This window comes from Hyperolius riggenbachi, chromosome 1 (assembly GCF_040937935.1).
Source record: "Hyperolius riggenbachi isolate aHypRig1 chromosome 1, aHypRig1.pri, whole genome shotgun sequence".
NCBI lineage: Eukaryota > Metazoa > Chordata > Amphibia > Anura > Hyperoliidae > Hyperolius > Hyperolius riggenbachi.
The window spans coordinates 248,376,268-248,396,519 of record NC_090646.1 but is presented as its reverse complement, the minus strand read 5'-3'; the positions used below and the strand labels follow the sequence as shown (position 1 = coordinate 248,396,519).

At 42.0% G+C, this 20,252-nt stretch overlaps 1 protein-coding gene across 2 annotated transcripts in view; it reads left to right on the top strand.

The window, feature by feature from the left end:
- The window catches only part of GRID2 (glutamate ionotropic receptor delta type subunit 2), a 724,654-nt gene that overhangs the window by 469,295 nt on the left and 235,107 nt on the right, over positions 1 to 20,252 (top strand). For both annotated transcript variants that reach the window (XM_068270973.1, XM_068270982.1), the window contains exon 9: positions 9,273 to 9,585. In XM_068270973.1, the coding sequence (XP_068127074.1) occupies positions 9,273 to 9,585 (313 nt within the window). The remainder of the gene's footprint in view (positions 1 to 9,272; positions 9,586 to 20,252) is intronic.

The following is a 20,252-nucleotide window of genomic DNA, read 5'->3' as shown; positions in this document are numbered from 1 at the left end:
GTGTCCGTGCGTTTGCCCTACTGCATGTGCCGCATGGACAGCTGTTGTTTGGATGGGAGCAGGACAGACAGGGGGCCAGCCAGGCGGGCGTGTGCGCGCGCGTGTGCATGCAAGCTGACAGGTGGCGGTGGTGACGGACCTAAAACCTGTTGTTAAAGGTCGCTAGTATGACATGTTATGATGATCATGAGAGGGTTGAGGAAGACATTTGCAACTTTTTAAATGAAAATAAATTAGTACAAGAGTACTAGATCATACAGCCACTCCACCACTCTATGCTCATGTTCCTCAAGAAGCAAAATGACAAAACCGGTCCTGTGTGGAGATGTCAGCACATTTCCTCCCAAAAAAAGTTTTTCCCTTTAAGTAAGCAAGCTGATTCCACTTGGGTTACTAGGTGGTGCTGGGTTAAGCTGCCCCATAGGTTACCACACAAAGGGCCTGATTCACAAAGCGGTGCTAACAGTTAGCACCCTGGTGAAAAGCCCTTTATCACGCCTAAACTCAGTTTAGGCATGATAAGTTTAGGTGTGATAAGTTTAGGTGTGATAAATTTAGGCATGATAAGTTTAGGTGTGATAAGTTTAGGCATGATAAGTTTAAGCACCAACTGCGTTAGCACCGCAGTGCACAGCTGATCAAAAGTTTTGCGCTAGCAAAGTCTGGTGCACTTCGCATAGAGTTTAATGGCGCTGCTTTGCGTGCGGGACTTTGCAAGCAATCTACACTTATCTAAACTTAGCATGCCTAAACTTATCACACCTAAACTTATCATGCCTAAACTTATCACGCCTAAACTGGCTTTTCACCGGTGTGGTGCAAAGGTTATCATGCCTAAAGTCTTTTAGGCGTGATAACTGAGTTATCACCGCTTTGTGAATCAGGCCCAATGGGCTCAGTCTAATTCACTTTTTTTCCCTAATTTTTCATCTTCTGTTTAAAATTACTTTTCAACAATCTGCTACTAAAAAAGTACCAAAAAGTAGGTGAAAATGTACTGTCAATAATATTCTTAGGGCTCGATTCACCAAGCGGTGCTAACCCAGTTATCACGCCTAAAGGACTTTAGGCGTGATGACCTCTTCACCACTGAGTTAGCACCGTTTTTGCCTGCACTTCGCGCGAAGTTATCGCGCGTAAAGTTTTGCGCGCGCACCCGCACAGGCGCGCGCGCAAAGTCCCATAGGGTTTAATGGGCGCATCGCGCGAAGTGCGGGGCGCTTCGCGCGCACGCACGCGGGAGCGCGCGCAAAACTTTACGCGCGGAAACTTCGCGCGAAGCCCTTCTTATCATGCCTAAAGTGACTTTAGGCGTGAAGAGGGCCTTTTCACCACGGTGCTAACACTTTGCACCGCTTAGTAAATCGAGCCCTTAGTGTTTTCTTGCTTGTTGGTGGCTTAAAAGGCATTTTATTGATAAATGTGAAATATCACCTATAAGAAAAAGTAAATTGGATCCAAATGTGCCAAAATTATTAACTAAGCTCTAGTTTTAATTAATTCAGAATGGAAATCTATTTAAACTTCCGTGAAAGTTCGGTTTGCGCGCATTTTCGCGAACCGCAATAGACTTCAAGGGGGAGGCGAACTTTGAAAACTAGAAGCACTTATGCTGGCCAGAAAAGTGATGTAAAAGATGTTTCAAGGGGTCTAACACCGGTAGGGGGCATGGTGGAGTGGGACAGACGCCAAAAGTCCCAGGGAAAAATGTGGATTTGACGCAAAGCAGCGTTTTAAGGGCAGAAATCACATTGAATGCTAAATTGTAGGCCTAAAGTGCTTTAAAACATCTTGCATGTGTATACATCAATCAGGTAGTGTAATTAGAGTACTGCTTTACACTGACACACCAAACTCACTGTGTAACGCACCGCAAGCAGCTGTTTGTGTTGTGACGGCCGTGCTGGACTGGTGCGCACTATGGCGAGATTGCTCTTCCTCAGTGGTATCAGGTAATGTCTGACTGCCTTATCAACTTTCGATGGTTCTTTCTCTACCATTGTTAAAGCTTACATCTATTTTTTTAAATACTTGTTCTGCTTGCTGTTCAGTACCTGCAAAGAGAATCTGTTATGGAGGACAAGTCTGCCATTGTGAGTGACCACGGGTAATGGCCGGGGAATCAGGGTTCGATTCCGGTCTGGAGTGGGAGCCTAAGAAATGGCTACCACCACCACACATCAAAGGAAGGCAGCAGGCACGCTGTGGGCAAAGGAGAAGGAACCGCTACCACACATCCAAGGAAGGCAGCAGGCATGGCATGCACGTCCCGAGGTAGTGACCAAAGATAACAATACAGGAGGACTTTCGAGGCCCTGCTGTATATGACACTGATCGACTTTACTACCTGTAACGAGAATCTGTTATGGAGGGCAAGTCTGCCATCCATTCAAGTGAAAGGTATGCACTGACTGCCAGGTATGATACAATGTGTAGTCACAAATGCAGTGAAAGGTATGCAGTGACTGCAAACAGCTGTTTGTGTAGTGACGGACATGCTGGACTGGTGCGCACCATGACGAGAGTGCAGGTGATGGCGGTTTTCCAGCCCATATGGTCGCTGGGCTGAGGTAGCTGAATGACAGAACAGTGACTGTCAAGCTGATCAAATTTAGTCTGTCCACAATGAAGAAACAACATTATTATCGTGGGTGTGCCCCCCCGAGACACACATAGAGCCGTCATTGCTTCATTGTGATATGCAAGCCCCTTCACCGAGGCAAGGTAATAATCACGAAGGGGAATTGGCACATGTACATGCCTTTTGTTTTGTTGTTGCAGCTGCAGTGCAGCCAGAAAAATTAGGCAGGCATGTACACGCACCAGCAAAATTATTATAGTGGCCGCTGTCTGAGAGGACGCTTGAGGCAGGGCAAGACAGAAGTTGGATGGCAAATTGGGACAGCTCTGGCCACAGATCAAGCCTCCGCGCCCAGTAGTCCAAGGGTTCATCGTTGCTCACAGTGTCTACATCCACACTTAAGGCCAGGTATTTGGCTACCTGCCGGTCCAGGCATTGGTGGAGGGTGGATTCAGAAGCGCTAAGGCGAGGCGCTGGACTAAAGAATGTCCGCATGTCCGACATCACCATGAGATCGCTGGAGCGTCCTGTCCTTGCCTGCATGGACATGGGAGAAGGATTACTGGCAGTGGTACCTTTATTGCATTGTGCTGTGACATCACCCTTAAACGCATTGTAAAGCATAGTTGCCAGCTTGTTCTGCAAGTGCTGCATCCTTTCTGCCTTCAGGAGACTTGGTAACATGTCTGCCACTTTGTGCCTATGCCGAGGGTCTAGTAGCGTGACCACCCAGTACAGCTCATTCCCCTTGAGTTTTTTAGACGGGGGTCCCTCACCAGGCTGGACAGCTGAAAGACACCATCTGTGCAAAGTTGGATCCAGACGTACTATCTATCTCCTCTTGCTCTTGCTCAGTGACGTCAGGTAAGTCCTTCTCCTCCTCCTAGCCACGAACAATACCACGGAGTGTTGAGCAGCACAAGCCCCCTGCGATGCCTGCTGCGGTTGTTCTTCTGCCGCCGCCTCCTTCTTTTCTAAAGAAACACCTTCCTCATCATCCGAGTCTGACTCCTCTTCCCCACATGACTCTTCCTCCTCCTCCCCCCTCTGTGCTGCTGCAGGTGTTGAGGAAACATCGGGTTTTGATGAGAATTGATCCCATAACACTTCCTCCCATAACTGTTCCTCTTCACGCTCCTCCACAGCTTGATCCACCACTCTACGCATGGCATGCTCCAGGAAGTAAGCGAACAGGATCAAGTCGCTGATGGTGCCTTCACTGCGACTCACCAGGTTGGTCACCTCCTCAAACGGCTGCATGAGCCTGCATACATTTCGCATCCATGTCCAGTTGTTGGGCCAGAACATCCCCATCTCCCCAGATTGTGTCCTTCTACTGAAATTGTAGAGGTACTGGGTGACGGCTTTCTCCTGTTCTAGCAGGCGAGAGAACATAAGGAGGATCGAATTTGGCTATCGCAAGTGAGCTGTCTCACTGGCAACTTGTTTTACCGCTGAATGTCCACAAAGCGTGCCATGGCGGTATAAGACCGCCTGAAATGCCCACACAACTTCCTGGCCAGCTTCAGGATGTCCTCTAAGCTTGGGTACTTTGACACAAATCTTTGAATGACTAGATTCAGCACATGTGCCATGTAGGGTACATGTGTCAGCTTTCCTAAATTAAATGCGGAAATGAGGTTGCTGCCATTGTCACACACCACGTTGCCGATCTCCAGCTGGTGCAGAGTCAGCCACTGATCCACCTGTTTGTTAAGAGCAGTCAGGAGAGCTGGTCCAGTGTGACTCTCCGCTTTGAGGCAAGACATGTCTAAGATGGCGTGACACCGTTGTACCTGGCATGCAGCATAGGCCCTGGGGAGCTGGGGCTGTGTAGCTGGAGAGGAGATCGCAGCACCAGTAGAGTTGAACTGCCACTCAGCCAAGGAGGAGGAGGAGGACGACAGCGAAGAGGATGTAGCAGGAGGAGAGGAGGTGGCAGGAGGCCTGCCTGCAAGCCGTGGAGGTGTCACAAGTTGGTCCGCTGCCCAGCCACGTACTCCCTGCTTGCCATCGGTCACCAGGTTGACCCAATGGGCTGTGTATGTAATGTACCTGCCCTGAATGTGCTTGGTAGACACTGAATACACCTCTCTGACACCGTAGCTGTCTTTGACAGGTTTTCGGGATCCATATAAATTAGAGTGCTTGGGGCCTCATGTAAAACTCGCACTGTGGCCCCAAGCTACTTAGTTATCCCACTGCATGTTCCTTTTCACAGGGAAGCAGTGTGAACAAGTATGAGAAGCAAAAGTGTATCGGTTTAATGTCTGCCCTTGCTAATCATGTTCCCTTTATATTAAATGTAGATGCAAACTTGAAAATTAGGCAGATTATCCTTTTCCTTTAATAGTGATCACTTTTCTGTAACTGCTTGTGCCAAATTCGCATTTGCATTTAAATAGTTCTTTAATAAATTCATTGCATAACAAGTAAAATAGATGGTTTGCTTGGCTGATCAATCTGTGCCATTGTGTGATTATGTCTGTTTCTTATAAAATGAATATTATTCTCCAAGTTATTTATAACTTTGAGGAGTGTACTGAAGGTGCAGTAACATTTCTCACAGGATGATAGGTTGACATGAGCAAAACTATGGGGTTTCATTTTAATGCAATTCTCAGGCAGGTTCATGCTGTTTTCCAGGTAATTTCAGTGTTTGGCTGCAGCAATTTAAACAGTTATTTAATTTGCACCGGTAGCTTGTTTCATGCTTAAATTGCAATTGCCATTAACAAGCAGTGAGAATAATTTGATTCTAGTTTCTTGACTTTTTCATGACAAATATCTGCTGGCGCGCTCAGACATTTCAACAGGCGTAATTCTGATTATGTGTGGTCCCTTAGAACCCCAGACTTCTTTATTCTAGCTCTGGATGTTTTGCTGCTGTGCATTACCCAGAATATTTATGAAACAAAAAAACATGTGGAAAATACAAAAAGTGATTACAGCTGTCTAGTCAGCCATGAAAGTTTTAGCATGGCAACAAGCTGAAAAACATGTAAGCTTTGGTCAAGCATATGTAATAATCTTATTGAGTGGCTTACAATAACATGTGACAGCCGCAGAGAACACAGAACCAAATCTAGCATTGTTCATGTGATCAATTAAATGTGTGCAGCCAAGGGCTTATGAGCTGATTGAGCTGCAGTGCTAAGCAGTTGGTCAGTTGAGCCACCAGTCATAGTAAGCAAATGCAGAAAAGTTGTTAAAGAGAGAGAATAATGTAATAAAAAAGTGCTTCATTTTTACAATAATTATGTATAAATGATAGTCAGTGTTTGCCCATTGTAAAATATTTTAAATCCCTGATTTACATTCTGACATTTATCACATGGTGACATTTTTACTGTTGGCAGGTGATGTAGCTGCGGCATGCCTTTTTGGCAGTTGGAAACAGCTGAAAACAGCTATTTCCCACAATGCAACAAGGTTCACAGACAGGAAACTGCCAGGAGTACCATGGTCCTCAGAGTTTCTTGTGGGAGGGGTTTCACCACAATATCAGTCATACAGCGCCCCCTGATGGTCTGTTTGTGAAAAGGAATAGATTTCTCATGTAAAAGGGGGTATCAGCTACTGACTGGGATAAAGTTAAATTCTTGGTCGGAGTTCCTCTTTAAGGGTAGAGGGAGATCTGGAGGAGATTCACACTGTGCACATTGCATAACGCATGCATTCTCATGTGTGTGAACTGCAGGGTAACTGGACATAGACTTTAATTCAAAGCCTGCATGCAGTGAGTTAGACAAATGCGATCTGTTACAATGCGGAGATGTGAACTGGCTCATTGAATTGTATCGGCAGTGAGTTGACATGCAGAATCATTTTGCAATGCAACTGATGCAGTGTGAAAGGGCCCGAGGAAGATGGGAACAGGGTCAGCTGTTACAGAAATATTGTACATATATATATATATATATATATATATATATATATATATATATATATATACTGTATGTTATCTGTACTGGTTATCTTATTGATTGCTACCTTTCACAAGTAAAGGCACAATGGTCAATGGGCACAATTAACATCTGGCAGCCATAGATTGGCAGCAGGGCTTTACTGTAGCAGGGGGTTTGGGATTAGGCCTTATTAAGTCTTAGGAAACTGAAAGAATAAATGACTGACCAAAAAAGCAATACCCAACCTTTGCTCTTTCCCAAAGTAGAATTTCAATAACTGCACTTTACAACATGTTCTAAGTAAGTGTAATCATCAGTGAGTCTAAATTATGTAGCAGAGGCTGGATATTGTACTAGTTAAGGGCTCTGTCTCTAACACTGGAGACCAGGGTCCAAATGTTGGCACTTCCTGTTCAGTAAGCCAATGCCTATTCAGTAAGGAAACCTTGGGCAAGACTATCTAACACTAGTACTGCCTGCTGAGCCTGCCCTAGTTATTGCAGCTCTGGTGCTTTAAGTCTGTCAGGAGAAAAGCACAATATAAATGTTCTGTGTCTTGTCAATTGGCCAGGCAGCTGATTGGTGCTCACCTATCAAATAGTTACCATGCAGCTGAAAACTGTTGCTTGGATAGAATCTGCTAATTTAGATGCAGTAGAGATTAAGCAACACCCCCTTTAGCCATTTATGACTACCTGTACATACTCACTGGCCTCAATTCACGGAGCATTATCAAACGTTTATCAAACACTTTATCAAACGTTTGATAATTTACCTCATGGGTAAAATCTCATTTTAAATTCACTAAGGTGTTATATATTTATCGAATGTTTTACCGATAAAACGTTCAACAAATATATAACACCTTAGTGAGATTTTACCCATGAGGTAAATTATCAAACGTTTGGTAAAGTGTTTGATAAACGTTTGATAATGCTCCGTGAATTGAGGCCACTGTCTTTACAATGATCTGGAACAAGGCTTTAGTCTGAAGAAAACCACAAGGATCTTGCGTAGACATGTATTAATTATTATATGTATTATTATTATTTAGTATTTATATAACGCCGACATCTTCCGCAGCGCTGTACAGAGTATATTGTCTTTTCACTTAACTCACAATCTAATCCCTACCATAGTCAAATGTCTATGTATGTATTGTGTAGTGTATGTATCATAGTCTAGGGCCAATTTAGGGGCAAGCCAATTAACATATCTGTATGTTTTTAAAATGTGATGTGGGAGGAAACCAGAGTGCCCAAAGGAAAGCCATTTTATTGACAAGTTTGAAAATATCACCTAGATTATACAGTGTTCCCCAACCCTGTCCTCAAGGTCCACCAACAGTGCATGTTTTGTGAAAATCCACAGAGGTAGTTAATCAGTTCTGCTGAGACACTAATTATCTCACATGTGCATGTTTATGGTTTTCTGCAAAATTTGTACTGTTGGTGGGTCTTGAAAACAGGGTTGGGGACCTCTGATCTAGAAGAAAAAGTTAATAGCATATTAATAGGTTTGACATTAAATTTTTACCCTCTGTTTAGTACTTTTTCAACTGTTCAGTGGTAACAAGGTATGTTTTAGATAATATGAAAAAAAAATCTCCTGAGAGATAACTCAATCAGGAGAAAAGTTACGGTAACTGAAAAGGGGTCCTAATGGTTTTTAGCAGGTGAGTTGCTCATAGAGGGCCTTATTTAATTCACAGATTCACTTAAGTTTTCTCCAAAGTTAATCAATAAAATTCCTATCAACCATCACAAGCAAGTGAGAAAATAATCAGAATCATTTTGACAGTACTTTTTACCTACTTTTTGGTACTCTTTTTAATTGCAGAGTTATGAAAAGTTATTTTAAACAGAAGATGAAAAATATATACTGTATTCTAGGAGAAAAATAGAATTGCATGAGAGCAAAAGTGCTATGACCAAATGACAGTGTAATATCCAGGTGGCTTGTATTTTCAGAAGTAGGTCAGCAGTGGATGCTGCCATAGTTCCCCCATAAAAGGTGCATTTTAAGATGATTCTAGTTCTACCCACACAGGCACTATTACAAATAACTCCGAACACAACCAAACTGCTCATCCATGCCCTCATCATCTCCCGCCTTGATTACTGTAACACCCTCCTTTCTGGCCTCCCCCTGAAACGCACTGCCCCCTTCAATCAGTGATGAACGCGGCTGCAAGACTCATCCATTCTTCGCACCGCTCTGCATCCACATCTCCCCTTTGTGAATCCCTGCACTGGCTCCCTATCCGTTTCAGGATAAGTTTCAAGATTCTATGCCTGGCGTATAAATCTGTGCACAAAACCTGCCCTACCTACATCTCGGAGCTTGTTCACAGGTATACACCAGGTCGCCCCCTCCGATCCTCCAACGACCTTCGCCTCATTACCCCACGCATTTCTCACTCCCATGCCCGCCTGCAGAATTTCTCAAGAGCAGCCACCACCCTTTGGAATGCCCTTCCACCACCCATCAGACTTGCTCCCTCTTTCAACTCATTCAAGCAAGCCCTCAAAACCCACCTCTTTCTGTTCTATGTTGTATGACCTTGTTATGTCTGTCATCCTTGTATCATTGTATATATTTATTGTCCAGCGCTGCGTAATATGTTGGCATTTTATAAATTCAATAAATAATAAATAATAATAAAATCACTGAGTAATTTAACTACTAATTTATTTCTTTTTTTTTTGCTAGTATGATTTTTTTTTCTTTTATTTTAATATCATAATACACATATATTTTTTTTGTTTCTTGTGTTATTACAGAGAGCTGACATGGGTATTTCTGCCTTGACTATCACACCCGACCGAGAGAATGTAGTTGACTTCACAACACGCTATATGGACTATTCAGTGGGAGTACTGCTGAAAAAAGCAGAGCACACAGTGGACATGTTTGCCTGCCTTGCACCATTTGACCTGTCTCTGTGGGCCTGTATTGCTGGAACTGTGCTGTTAGTGGGACTCCTCGTCTACCTATTGAACTGGCTTAATCCTCCACGTCTGCAGATGGGATCAATGACTTCCACAACACTTTACAACTCTATGTGGTTTGTGTACGGATCCTTTGTCCAGCAAGGTAAATGTTTTTACAAACTATTAAACAGTTGTTTTACAGTTTAATGAAATGCACCATGCATTGCTTGAGTCCAGCATTAGCTAAGAAACTCCTATGCTGATAGTATGCATGCAAATATTTATTTTACTTCTTATAACTCAGGGACATGATGCAGGGAGCCATTCTGCACAAACAAATATTATTTCAGTTTGTTTAATACTGCAAAGGTCAATGTGCAAGTGCAATTACTCATATCAACCTCTCATCATTTATCGTCCACCATTATGATGAACTGCTCAGGGGATAGCAGTAATCCTGAAATGAGAGGCGTATGGAGGCTGTCATTTTTATTCCCAGTTGAAAACCGTGAGCTGCCTGGATGTCTTGCTGTTATTGGAACTTAGCAATCTTTGACTCACAAACAGACATGCTGCTAGTGGAGTCATGGTAGATAAGGGCATCAAAGCCACAAATCTACACACCTGCTTAGCTTCAGTGATTCACAAAGCATTAAAGGTGTGCACACACACACACACACACGCACGCACGCACGCACACACACACACACACACACACACACACAACACACAACACGCACAGACACACACACACAGACACACACACACACACACACGCACGCACGCACGCACACACACACACACACACACACACACACGAATATTGCTGCTCTGCAGGGATTTAGATCTCTCAGGCAACAGTCTGGGGTCCAGGGCTGTACAGATGTGTTGCAAGGCTACAGCTTACATGATGCATTCTATTGCTATAGAGGGGCAGGACGGATGAAAGAGTAGTGCAAGATGGAGTGGTTCCCAGCAGGAGAGGTAAGGAGGTGAGCACTTGGCTGACATGATCTCACTCCAGAAATCTCGGTGTAGCCTTGGGGATGCTGTATACAGGTAGTCCCCGACTTACGAATGCCCAACTTACGAACGACCCACCAATACAAAAGGCATAGTTTCTGTGATTCCATGGGAACAAGTCAAAAAATTTTTTTTTCAAGTTGGACTTGTAGTTTTTGAGAAAATCGATTTTAAAAAATTCAAAGAACAAATGGCTTTTAAACTTGTGTAAGCAGGTACAGAGGACAGATGTGACACAGAGGGGGGCACTAGAGGCACAGGGGGGCACAGAGGAGGTACAGGGGACAGAGATAGCACACAGTTCCAATTTAAGAACAGATTCAGGTTAAGAACAAACCTACAGTCCCTATCTCGTTTGTTAACCGGGAACTACCTGTACACACTAGAGTCTCAGTATAGATATCCCTAACCAGCCTTCTCAGCCAGGAACCAACTAGCATGTGTACAAGGCTTATGGACAGAGGATCGGTATAACAGCCAGACAAGTTGCACTTTTTAAAAGATAATGGAACTGTATATATCTCACTTCAAGTTTTCTTTAACCATTTAAGCCTGAGGGTATTTTACCCCTTATGGACGAGAGGAATTTTCACATTTCAGCGCCCCAATGACTTTATCAATACTGATCACAATGAAATGATTTACATTTTGTTTTGTTTTTCTCCACCAATTAGGCTTTGTTTGGGTGGTACATTATGCTAAGAATTATTTTGTTCTAAATGCATTTTAACGGGAATAACAAGAAAAAAAAATTGAAAAAATGTGTTATTTCTCACTTTTCATACATTATAGTTTTAAAATAATACATGCTACCATAATTATTTATTTGCCCATATGTTCCAGTTATTGCATTGTTAAAATTATATCCCTAGTATAATGTATGGTGACAATATTTTATTTGGAATTAAAGGTGCATTTTTTTCAGTTTTACGTCCATCACTAATTTCTAGTCCATTATTTAATAATAATCTACCCTCTTGACATACATACATATTAAAACATTTATTCCCTAATGCCTATAAGTGTTATTTTACTATTTGGCCACAAGATGTCCTTGGGCAATACTTACTATAAGCATACAATAAGTACGCTTAACCACTTGAAGAGCACAAGCTTACACCCCCTAGTGACCAGGCCATTTTTTACAATTCAGTGCTCTGCAGCTTTAACGGCTTGCTGCAGAGCATTATGATGTAGCATACAAATGAATCCCCCTCTTTTCTGCCCACTAACAGAGATTTATTTATTTTTTAAAAAAGAAGGAATAAATTATAAAAAAAATACTACCATGCCTTCTTTTTAAAAAAAATAAATATGTGTATTTTTTCCCCTCCCCTCCTTCCCTCCCCCTTAGAGCCAATCACAGGAGATTTCCTCTCATAGGCATCAGCCTATGAGAAGGATCTATTTCCATGCCACTCAAGGGGACAGCCGAGTGACAGGGCAGTCCCCAATACAGCGCTGCATTAGATCGCAGTGCTGTGCAATGAAAATAAATGGACGTTTCTTTTTTTTTTTTAGTCTGCTAGCTGCAAACTGGTAGACTGCTGCCAGTTCACCACTGGCAGACTTCTGGCTGAGCTCACTGAAGCGGGGATGCACGTGCGTAATCCCCTTCAAAACACTCCCCCAGAACTTGAAAGCATTTCATTGATGCCTGCATCACAGTGGCCTAAAGGGGAGATTAATGAATGGGAATAAAGTTCCCATTTATTAATCTAATGATCAGCGTCAGGCACAGTGGAAATGAGCGAGCAGAAGACAGCGCGGCACCACAATTTAAGAATGATCACTGTTTCTGAACAAAAACAATGATCATTCTCAGCGGACATGTACGGCTTTGCTTAGGGGACAGTTGTCCCCTGCCACCAATCCCCACTGTTGCCGGCAACATTGCGATTATGGGCTTCTGCCCACACAATTGCGCACACAGCCCCCCAAACTGCAGGCACATGACTATCGCATCCCTGCGGCTGTAGCAGCTACCGCTGCAGACGTGAAGCTCATGTCCCAGCGGCAGAAATGGTTAAAGGGATACTGTAGGGGGGTCGGGGGAAAATGAGTTGAACTTACCCGGGGCTTCTAATGGTCCCCCGCAGGCATCCTGTGCCCGCGCAACCACTCACCGATGCACTGGCCCCACCTCTGGTTCACTTCTGGAATTTCAGACTTTAAAGTCAGAAAACCCCTGCGCCTGCGTTGCCGTGTCCTCGCTTCCCCTGATGTCACCAGGAGCGTACTGCGCAGGCACAGACCATACTGGGCTTGTGCTATACACTCCTGATGACATCAGCGGGAACGAGGACACGGCAACGCAGGCGCGGGGGTTTTCTGACTTTAAAGTCAGAAATTCCAGAAGTGAGCCAGAGGCGGGGCCGGAGCATCGGTGAGTGGCTGCGCGGGCACAGAATGTCTGCGGGGGACCATAACAAGCCACGGGTAAGTTCAACTCATTTTCCCCCGACCCCCCTACAGTATTCCTTTTAGCTGATTGCTGTTTATTGTCTTGTTTACATAGATGAGATTTCAAAATATTTTGGCGATATGCAAACTGTGGAATGTCAAAGCAAGAATCCATCTAATAAACAACTTCTGCCTGTCCACAGTGAACCTGAAGCAAATGACATTACATTGTGCATTATTCAGCGGGGAATCATTGCAGCAGTTGTACGTGGATCAGTGTGGAATGGCAATTGTTATATTGTGATACAAGTATGTTGTTCATTGCGCTGCAATGCTGCAATGTTCTCTATTTGTAGTAACACAATTCACAAACCTCTCAGCAGCTATCACCATGTTTCAATATTACCCAGGTTAGGCTACTTTGCTAGATCACTAAGGCACACTGGGGCATTGCATTGTGTACCCTATATAAATAGGATCACAACACAACTGAGCATAAAAGTCGCATGATGTGTTATGTGCACAATGCGAAGCATGCACTGAAGCATACAGTTCATGAAAAGTATGCTTCACTGCATACATCACATTATTTCACTGAATTCCTTACTGCTGCTAAAGCACCATCATTAACTTATCATTACAGTATAATAGCATTTCATTTGTCATGTGATTATATTTTCCAAAACAATGCAACTCAGCTGTGTGAGAGTAGCCTTAGTGTAACCCTACTGAGGACCCTGTGGATTACCAAAGATGACTTAGTAAACGAGGCGTATAGTCTTGTGTAGTATGAATGTTTTACTTTTTTATATTGCTGAGGATTTTGCCTGAGCCAGAATCAATATTAATTTAATTCTCACCCTTTTATTTTTCATATCTGTTCAGCCGATATGAGAATAGATAGAAGCTAAGCTCTAATCATGAAGATGACAGTTTTGTCTGTAGGAAAAAAAACAATTGAAAATGAAATAGGACAACTACTTGGAGGACTGTAGTGTACAGACTTGAGATCTAATCATAAAGTCCCATTAGGCTACCAAATATCAGTGCGGTATTGAAATACTTTCATTAGTTTTGTCATCTAATATTTCACATTCGGTTTAAATATAACACAAACTTTATTTGCTAAATCTCTACTGTTTACTGACCCAAAAGCGCATGGGAATAGCAAAATAATTGAAAGTGGCAGACATGCAGTGTAATTGCATTTTTTTTCCTTATGAGCTAAATCATTTTTTTCTCTCGGTTGAGATTTTAGAGGCTTATGTGCTGTAAAATACCATCAATGGTTGATTGTTAATAACTTCTGTAACAGTGACAGTTCAAATCAGTTTACTTAAAGTAAACCAGACTTAAACTAAACAATTGAAACTAGCAGTAAGACTTTGTTCATAACAGCTATATTCCTGGTGTGGCCTTCTAAACATGAAAGAATACAGTTGTGACTGGAAGTGTAGGTGCAACCACCATACAAAGCTGATCAGGAAGTTAAAATATGGTGAGTATTGGTTATTGCCATAGCTTAGCGTGAAGTATAGACTAAGAGAAGGACCTGAACTCAGAACTTCTTCTCTGCTCTTAAAGATAAGCAGCAGCACCTTTAATGAAAAACATTTTTTGTTACAGCTGGTACAAATCCTGCAATAAATCTGCAGTGTGTCTATTTCCTGCTTTCATGGAAGCAGACATAGGGTTAACATCCTGTGTTCACAAATTAGCTAGGCAGTCAGCTGGCACAGCTGAGAGACCAATTCCAGTTGTGATTAGTCACAGTTCAGTGGGAATTAGACAGGCTAAACTCTCTAATACATTCAGACAGGTCGCATTCCTTTATGATTTCCTCCTGTCCTTTGCAAGAGTTCAGGTCCACTTTAAAGTGATACGTGGCATGATGAGAGATAAACACAGGTACATACTATATAGTACTAGTCCTACTACGACTTTCTGAAGTCCCTTTCTGTTTTCTAGCAGAAAGACAATTGTGTGTTGACAAAACCCCCATAGAGGAGCACAAGTTCAAGAAATCCAGAGTACAGTATCTTTCAGCTGTAAAAAAAATACTGAGAAGAGGAACGGGAACAAGCAGAGACCAAAGAACACTCCCTGTGCATAGAAGTGCAATGGGTGAGAGATACACACCGATTCAGAAACTCTTATCTTCTTTGTTGGCTGAATCTGCCATTCAACAGTGTTAGCATTTCTGCTTTTTGCCACACTCATCTGGGCATCTGATAAGGGTTTCTAATTCTGTATGTGTCTCTCGCCCATTGTACTTATGTGAATAGGCAGTCCCCTTTGGTCTCTGCTTGTTCCCTTCCCCCATTTCTTGGAGAGAAAGTAGTTATCTTGATGAGAAGAAGAGTTATCTATGCAAATGAGCTCATGAAACAGCTTGTTGAATTCAGCCCACTGTACTGGAAAATAAATAAAAGCAAAGACTTATTACTGTATATGTCTCAGAAAAAGATTGCTGATAAGGTTTCAGTGCTACAAAGTTGAAAGGGAAATTATTTCTGTGCCTATGGTGTATTTCACAAGCTGGCATGAAAAACAAAAATGCGTATGGCTATTTTCCAGTAAAATATAAAAATAAAATCAACACATTCAAATATTTAAAATACCGGTAGATGTCAGAGCCAATCAAATAAAACGTAAAAACAAAATGTTTTACGTAAAAACATAATTGTGTTTTGAGGCATAAAGCCTGATGTTCAGGTAGCAAAAATTAGGCCATCAGCAGACAGTCATCTCCTGGTCCCTTCATGAACTTCCAGACCTAGAGTACCTAAAGTACATACCATACAGTATATATATATATATATATATATATATATATATATATATATATATATATATAGTGTAGGCGACATTCCATAGAAATTCATGGTACATGGTAGAATGGAGTTTATGAAATGTGGTCCAACATTTAATTTGTGCTTTGGAATCTTCTCTTGTTATAGGAGAGATATGTAGTATAACATGAATGAGGTTGCAAGTGTTTTGCATACTTTTATATATAGCAGCCTCATATACTCAAAGCCCAGGTCAAAATACTCATCATTTTCATCCATGACATTGAATATGTTTAGGTATAAATCTCTTAAAGATGATGAGAGGAAGATGGAAGTCTATCCATCCTTACTGGAACTGTCAAATTGCAATGACCCGTTTCAATGTCACATAGAAATAATGCAGTAAATGGGATCATTCTCTTTACATTATAGAAATATATTAAATCTGTTGCATTGCTTGCTTTCAGGTATGTTCCACCACATATATTAGAAATGTACTTGATAATATTCTTCTTTGTACAGGTAGTCCAGGACTTACGCATGACCCGCCAATACGAAAGGCATGGATTCTGTGTTTCCATGGGAACAAATGAAATTTTTTTTTTTTTTCAAATTGAACTTGTAGTTTTTGAGAAAATCAATTTTGAAAAATTCAAAGAAAAAATGGCTTTTAAACTTGAATAAGCAGGCACAGAGTGCAGAGGTGACACAGAGGGGGACACTGGAGGTGCAGGGGGGCACAGAGGAGGTACAGGGGATAGAGATGGCACAGTGTTCTGACTTAAGAACAGATTCAGATTAAGAACGAACCTACAAGTCCCAATCTTGTTGGTTAACCCAAGACTACCTTGTATTAAAAAAGACCTAGGGTGAGATTACAATTTACTGAAAGGGGAATTATGTTTAAAGAGACCCTACAGAGGCTTTCCATGCTGTCCTCTGGTCCTCCACCACTGCCCGGTACCCTCCAGTTGGTTGGGGTCGTGCTCTTCTTCTGCTGCAAGCTGCAGCTGTACCTGTGCAGTAGCATTGAGACAATTTCTCCACGTAATCCTGCGCTCACATGTATCCCCATCGTGTTTTGTACCTCCGTACTCATCAGGGGCTGGGAAGAGTATGGAGGTACGAAACGCGTTGGGTGGAGCTACAGGCGTGGGCAAGTCGACATGCTGGATCTGTCTTTTTGATATGCGTGGTTTTACTGAAGAGATATGAGTGCACTACTTTTAGACTTTAAAATAAATGATACGTTTTACACTATGTCAAGCTCCTTCAGTCACTAGGTTTGCAGCATTAGATATTAAGCTGTGAGATCTGCATATAGTGGTTCATACTGCAGAAAAGATGCTGTGGAAACTGCTTGGGATTAATAAAAGTGTGATTGCTGTCTTATAACTTGGGCAGCAATGAATAAGGTGAGAGGCCACTGGTGATGGTGTAACAGATTGATACACAGGAAGAGGCAAGCTGAGAGTGTGGGTTTGCGCTTTTTTTGCTGTCTGTTGCTTGGCAGCCAAAATATATGGTGAGGACCTGTCACACCCTGTCCCTGGTTTAAGCACTGGAAGGTGTTTGTTTCACTGTTTGGGCAGCCCGGAAGGAGTATTCACTGCATATGGATTTTATTGCTATCTGTGAGCTGGCAGCTATGACACATGGTGAGGGTTTATGATAACTGAGCTCTTAGCGGATACACAAGTGGGTGAATGGCACTGGGGAGTCTGTGAATGAGAGACAACTTTACCAAAACAGTATTATGCTATGGTTTGTTTTTTCTTTTTCTTTTTTTTAGTGATATTATTAGGAAGTGTGGAGGTGATACATGTGAGCGCAGGATTACGTGAGAAATTGGACTATACACTATATGCTTGGTGACAGGGCCAGTTCTAATAACAACCGGGCCCCCGGGCAAGATCAATCTGGGGGCCCCTCAACAGACACCCCCCGACCAAAAAGTGGCATTAGGGTACCTTTGCTTCAGCCAAATTTCCCTCCAGAGCCCCTGAGCCAACTACCCCCCAGATCACACCCCAACTTAACTGTGCCCTTGTGGCCCCTGCAATGTCTTCAGCAGAGTAGCATCTTGCCTTTCTCCTCTGTCAGCCCTTCATTGCTCCATTGCAGGGTCCCCGGGGAGCACAGGCATGTCCATACTTGCACTGGCGCTATATGGCCACGCTTATGCTTGAAGAGAAGTGCATCACCGACCAAAAAGCTCTTGTCGGTAATCTTTATAGGGTCTGTGGGCCAGATTTATCAAAGCATTACCAACAATTTTTTCTTCTTAAACAGTTCTAACCAGCAGAGGGACGTTTCTGCATGATGATAAAAAAACTTCTTAAATCCTAGGTAATAGCAACAGTTTAGCGTGAATTTCTAAATCTGCACTACAGTTAAGAAAAGTACAAATCCATCCCTAAACTATTAAGAAGTGCATAATAGCAGTTCTACAGAGCAGCAGTGCAGCAGTTCAGGATAGACTTGATTTGTGAAGGGCTCCTCTCCCTTGCTGAATTCCTCACAGCATGTAGGTATCAATACCTCATAGCTGGTTATTTGTATAATGTGCATCTTTTATAATAAAACCTATAATTCACTACGTCCTCTGCCCGGGCAGAGGGAAGTAGTCTGAAGCCCGGGGAAAAAAAAGGAACATAGATTTTTTTCAAAGGGGGGAGGAGGGCAAACAAACAGAGCTGATATGGGTTCTAAGATCTTGTATTATATATTGCTTGTTTGCTTTTAAAATTGGACGTCAGTTATATGGGAGCAAAATAGCAGTGCCGTGGTGCTGAAAGTCAGCTCAGCAGCACAAAATCTCACTCCTCATCACACGGCAGCTATAAGCAATGCTTAGGCAACTGGCTACTCTTACTCAGCCATTGCACAGGTCAATCTAGCAGTTGGATTTGCCAGTAACTCTTGTGCGATGTCCAGGTGATAAGTCACTCACACGCAGCAAGCTATTTATCACCTCAAATAGCATATGCATATTGTCTCTCACTGTAATGAATTCCAGACTGAAATCATTTGACAATTTTTTTCTCTTATGTATAATTGCAGTAACTAAGCATGTGCCCACACACACACAGACACACACACAGACACACACACACATGCACACCATTTTGGTAATTATATCATCTAAAAGAGTCTTGGAATACCTGACTATTCCCTGAATCCTTATTACAGCTGAACTCATTTTGCAGCATCAGTTTCATCAGATTATTATTAAAACTCCTTTGACTTAGAAGACATTTGTTTAATGAAAATTAATTTCATGTTAAAATACTAGTTGGATAAGATGTGCAGAGGAAGTGATGCAGAAAATTGGAATATGAGCATGCAAAATTGAGCTTTAATATTTTATTGTCACTCATGTTTTCATCCATTTACATTATTATTGTAAAATACATATGCAAAATGATTGTTTTCATATTGTCAAATCATGTTATAGCCATTAAAAAAAAGGTATATAGAAATATTTTCAATTATTTTCATTTAAGATGAATAAACAAGCTTATCTGGATTGGCGTCAATGCAGATTTGAATCCATGATAGCCTCGATTGAATCATTTTTATGGCTCTTGATGCCTTCTATGTTGAAAAGACCCACGCATATACTGTAAATACTGTTCTCATGAGACATATAGCTTGGGATCTTTATAGCAAAAACTTCTGCTATGTGGGTCTTTTGCTTTCTTAATAACAGCCCAGATTAACCACTTTGGGGTCAATTTATAAAACATTATCACATTCGGTAATGCAGAAAACAGCTGACTTAACCGAGCACTTAGGAAAATGTAAATTAATTAAGGCTGTTACCACATGAAAAGCTGAAATCACTGAACAGTGAGGTAAATTACCCACTTATGTAGTAAATGCCTCAACAAATGTCAGTAAATGTCAATTTATAAAGCCTACAACATGTGGTTAAACCACGAAACAATACCATCTGCTTTGAAGTGGTGAAAAGAGTGCGGAGTCTGTGCGAGACTGTGCTGAGAACCGTGACTCACAAGCAGAAGCAGTGAGAGCTGTGATTGACAGGAGCAGGGAGCCAATAGAAACAGCCCCTGTCTCCTGCAAGTCTGGATGATGGAATCTAATAGGACCTGCAGCTGTCTCAGGCGGGACAAGCTTTTAAACACCCTAGGAAACAGCAGAGTGAACAGAACAAAACAGGCTTTCCCTGAATACCTTCGGCTGTTTAACCTCTTTGGTTCCTGTTTGAAGATGCATAGGAGCTAATGGGTAAAATCACCTAAGCATGGCATGTGTAACGTTTCATGAAGTTCTTCTAAGCTGTGGCAATTAAATAGAATGTTAAGAAAGACTAATAGACAGATTCAGAGTAAGCAGATGCATTATAACAAAACATGTACATCTAAAGGGATGTCTGGGATGCCTCTTACGATTGTAATGCCGTCACTGCAAAGAACAGCTTGTAATAACAAAGAGACACTCCACTCTCTTTTGCTGTTACAAACAGGTTTTTGTCAATGTGCTTTAGTAATTTACAGAACTTCTACCGCACCTGTGAACATTTTTATGAATTAGTACACAAAAGTCTAAAATACTGAATGCAGTATTTTCCCAACCAGATTTGTTT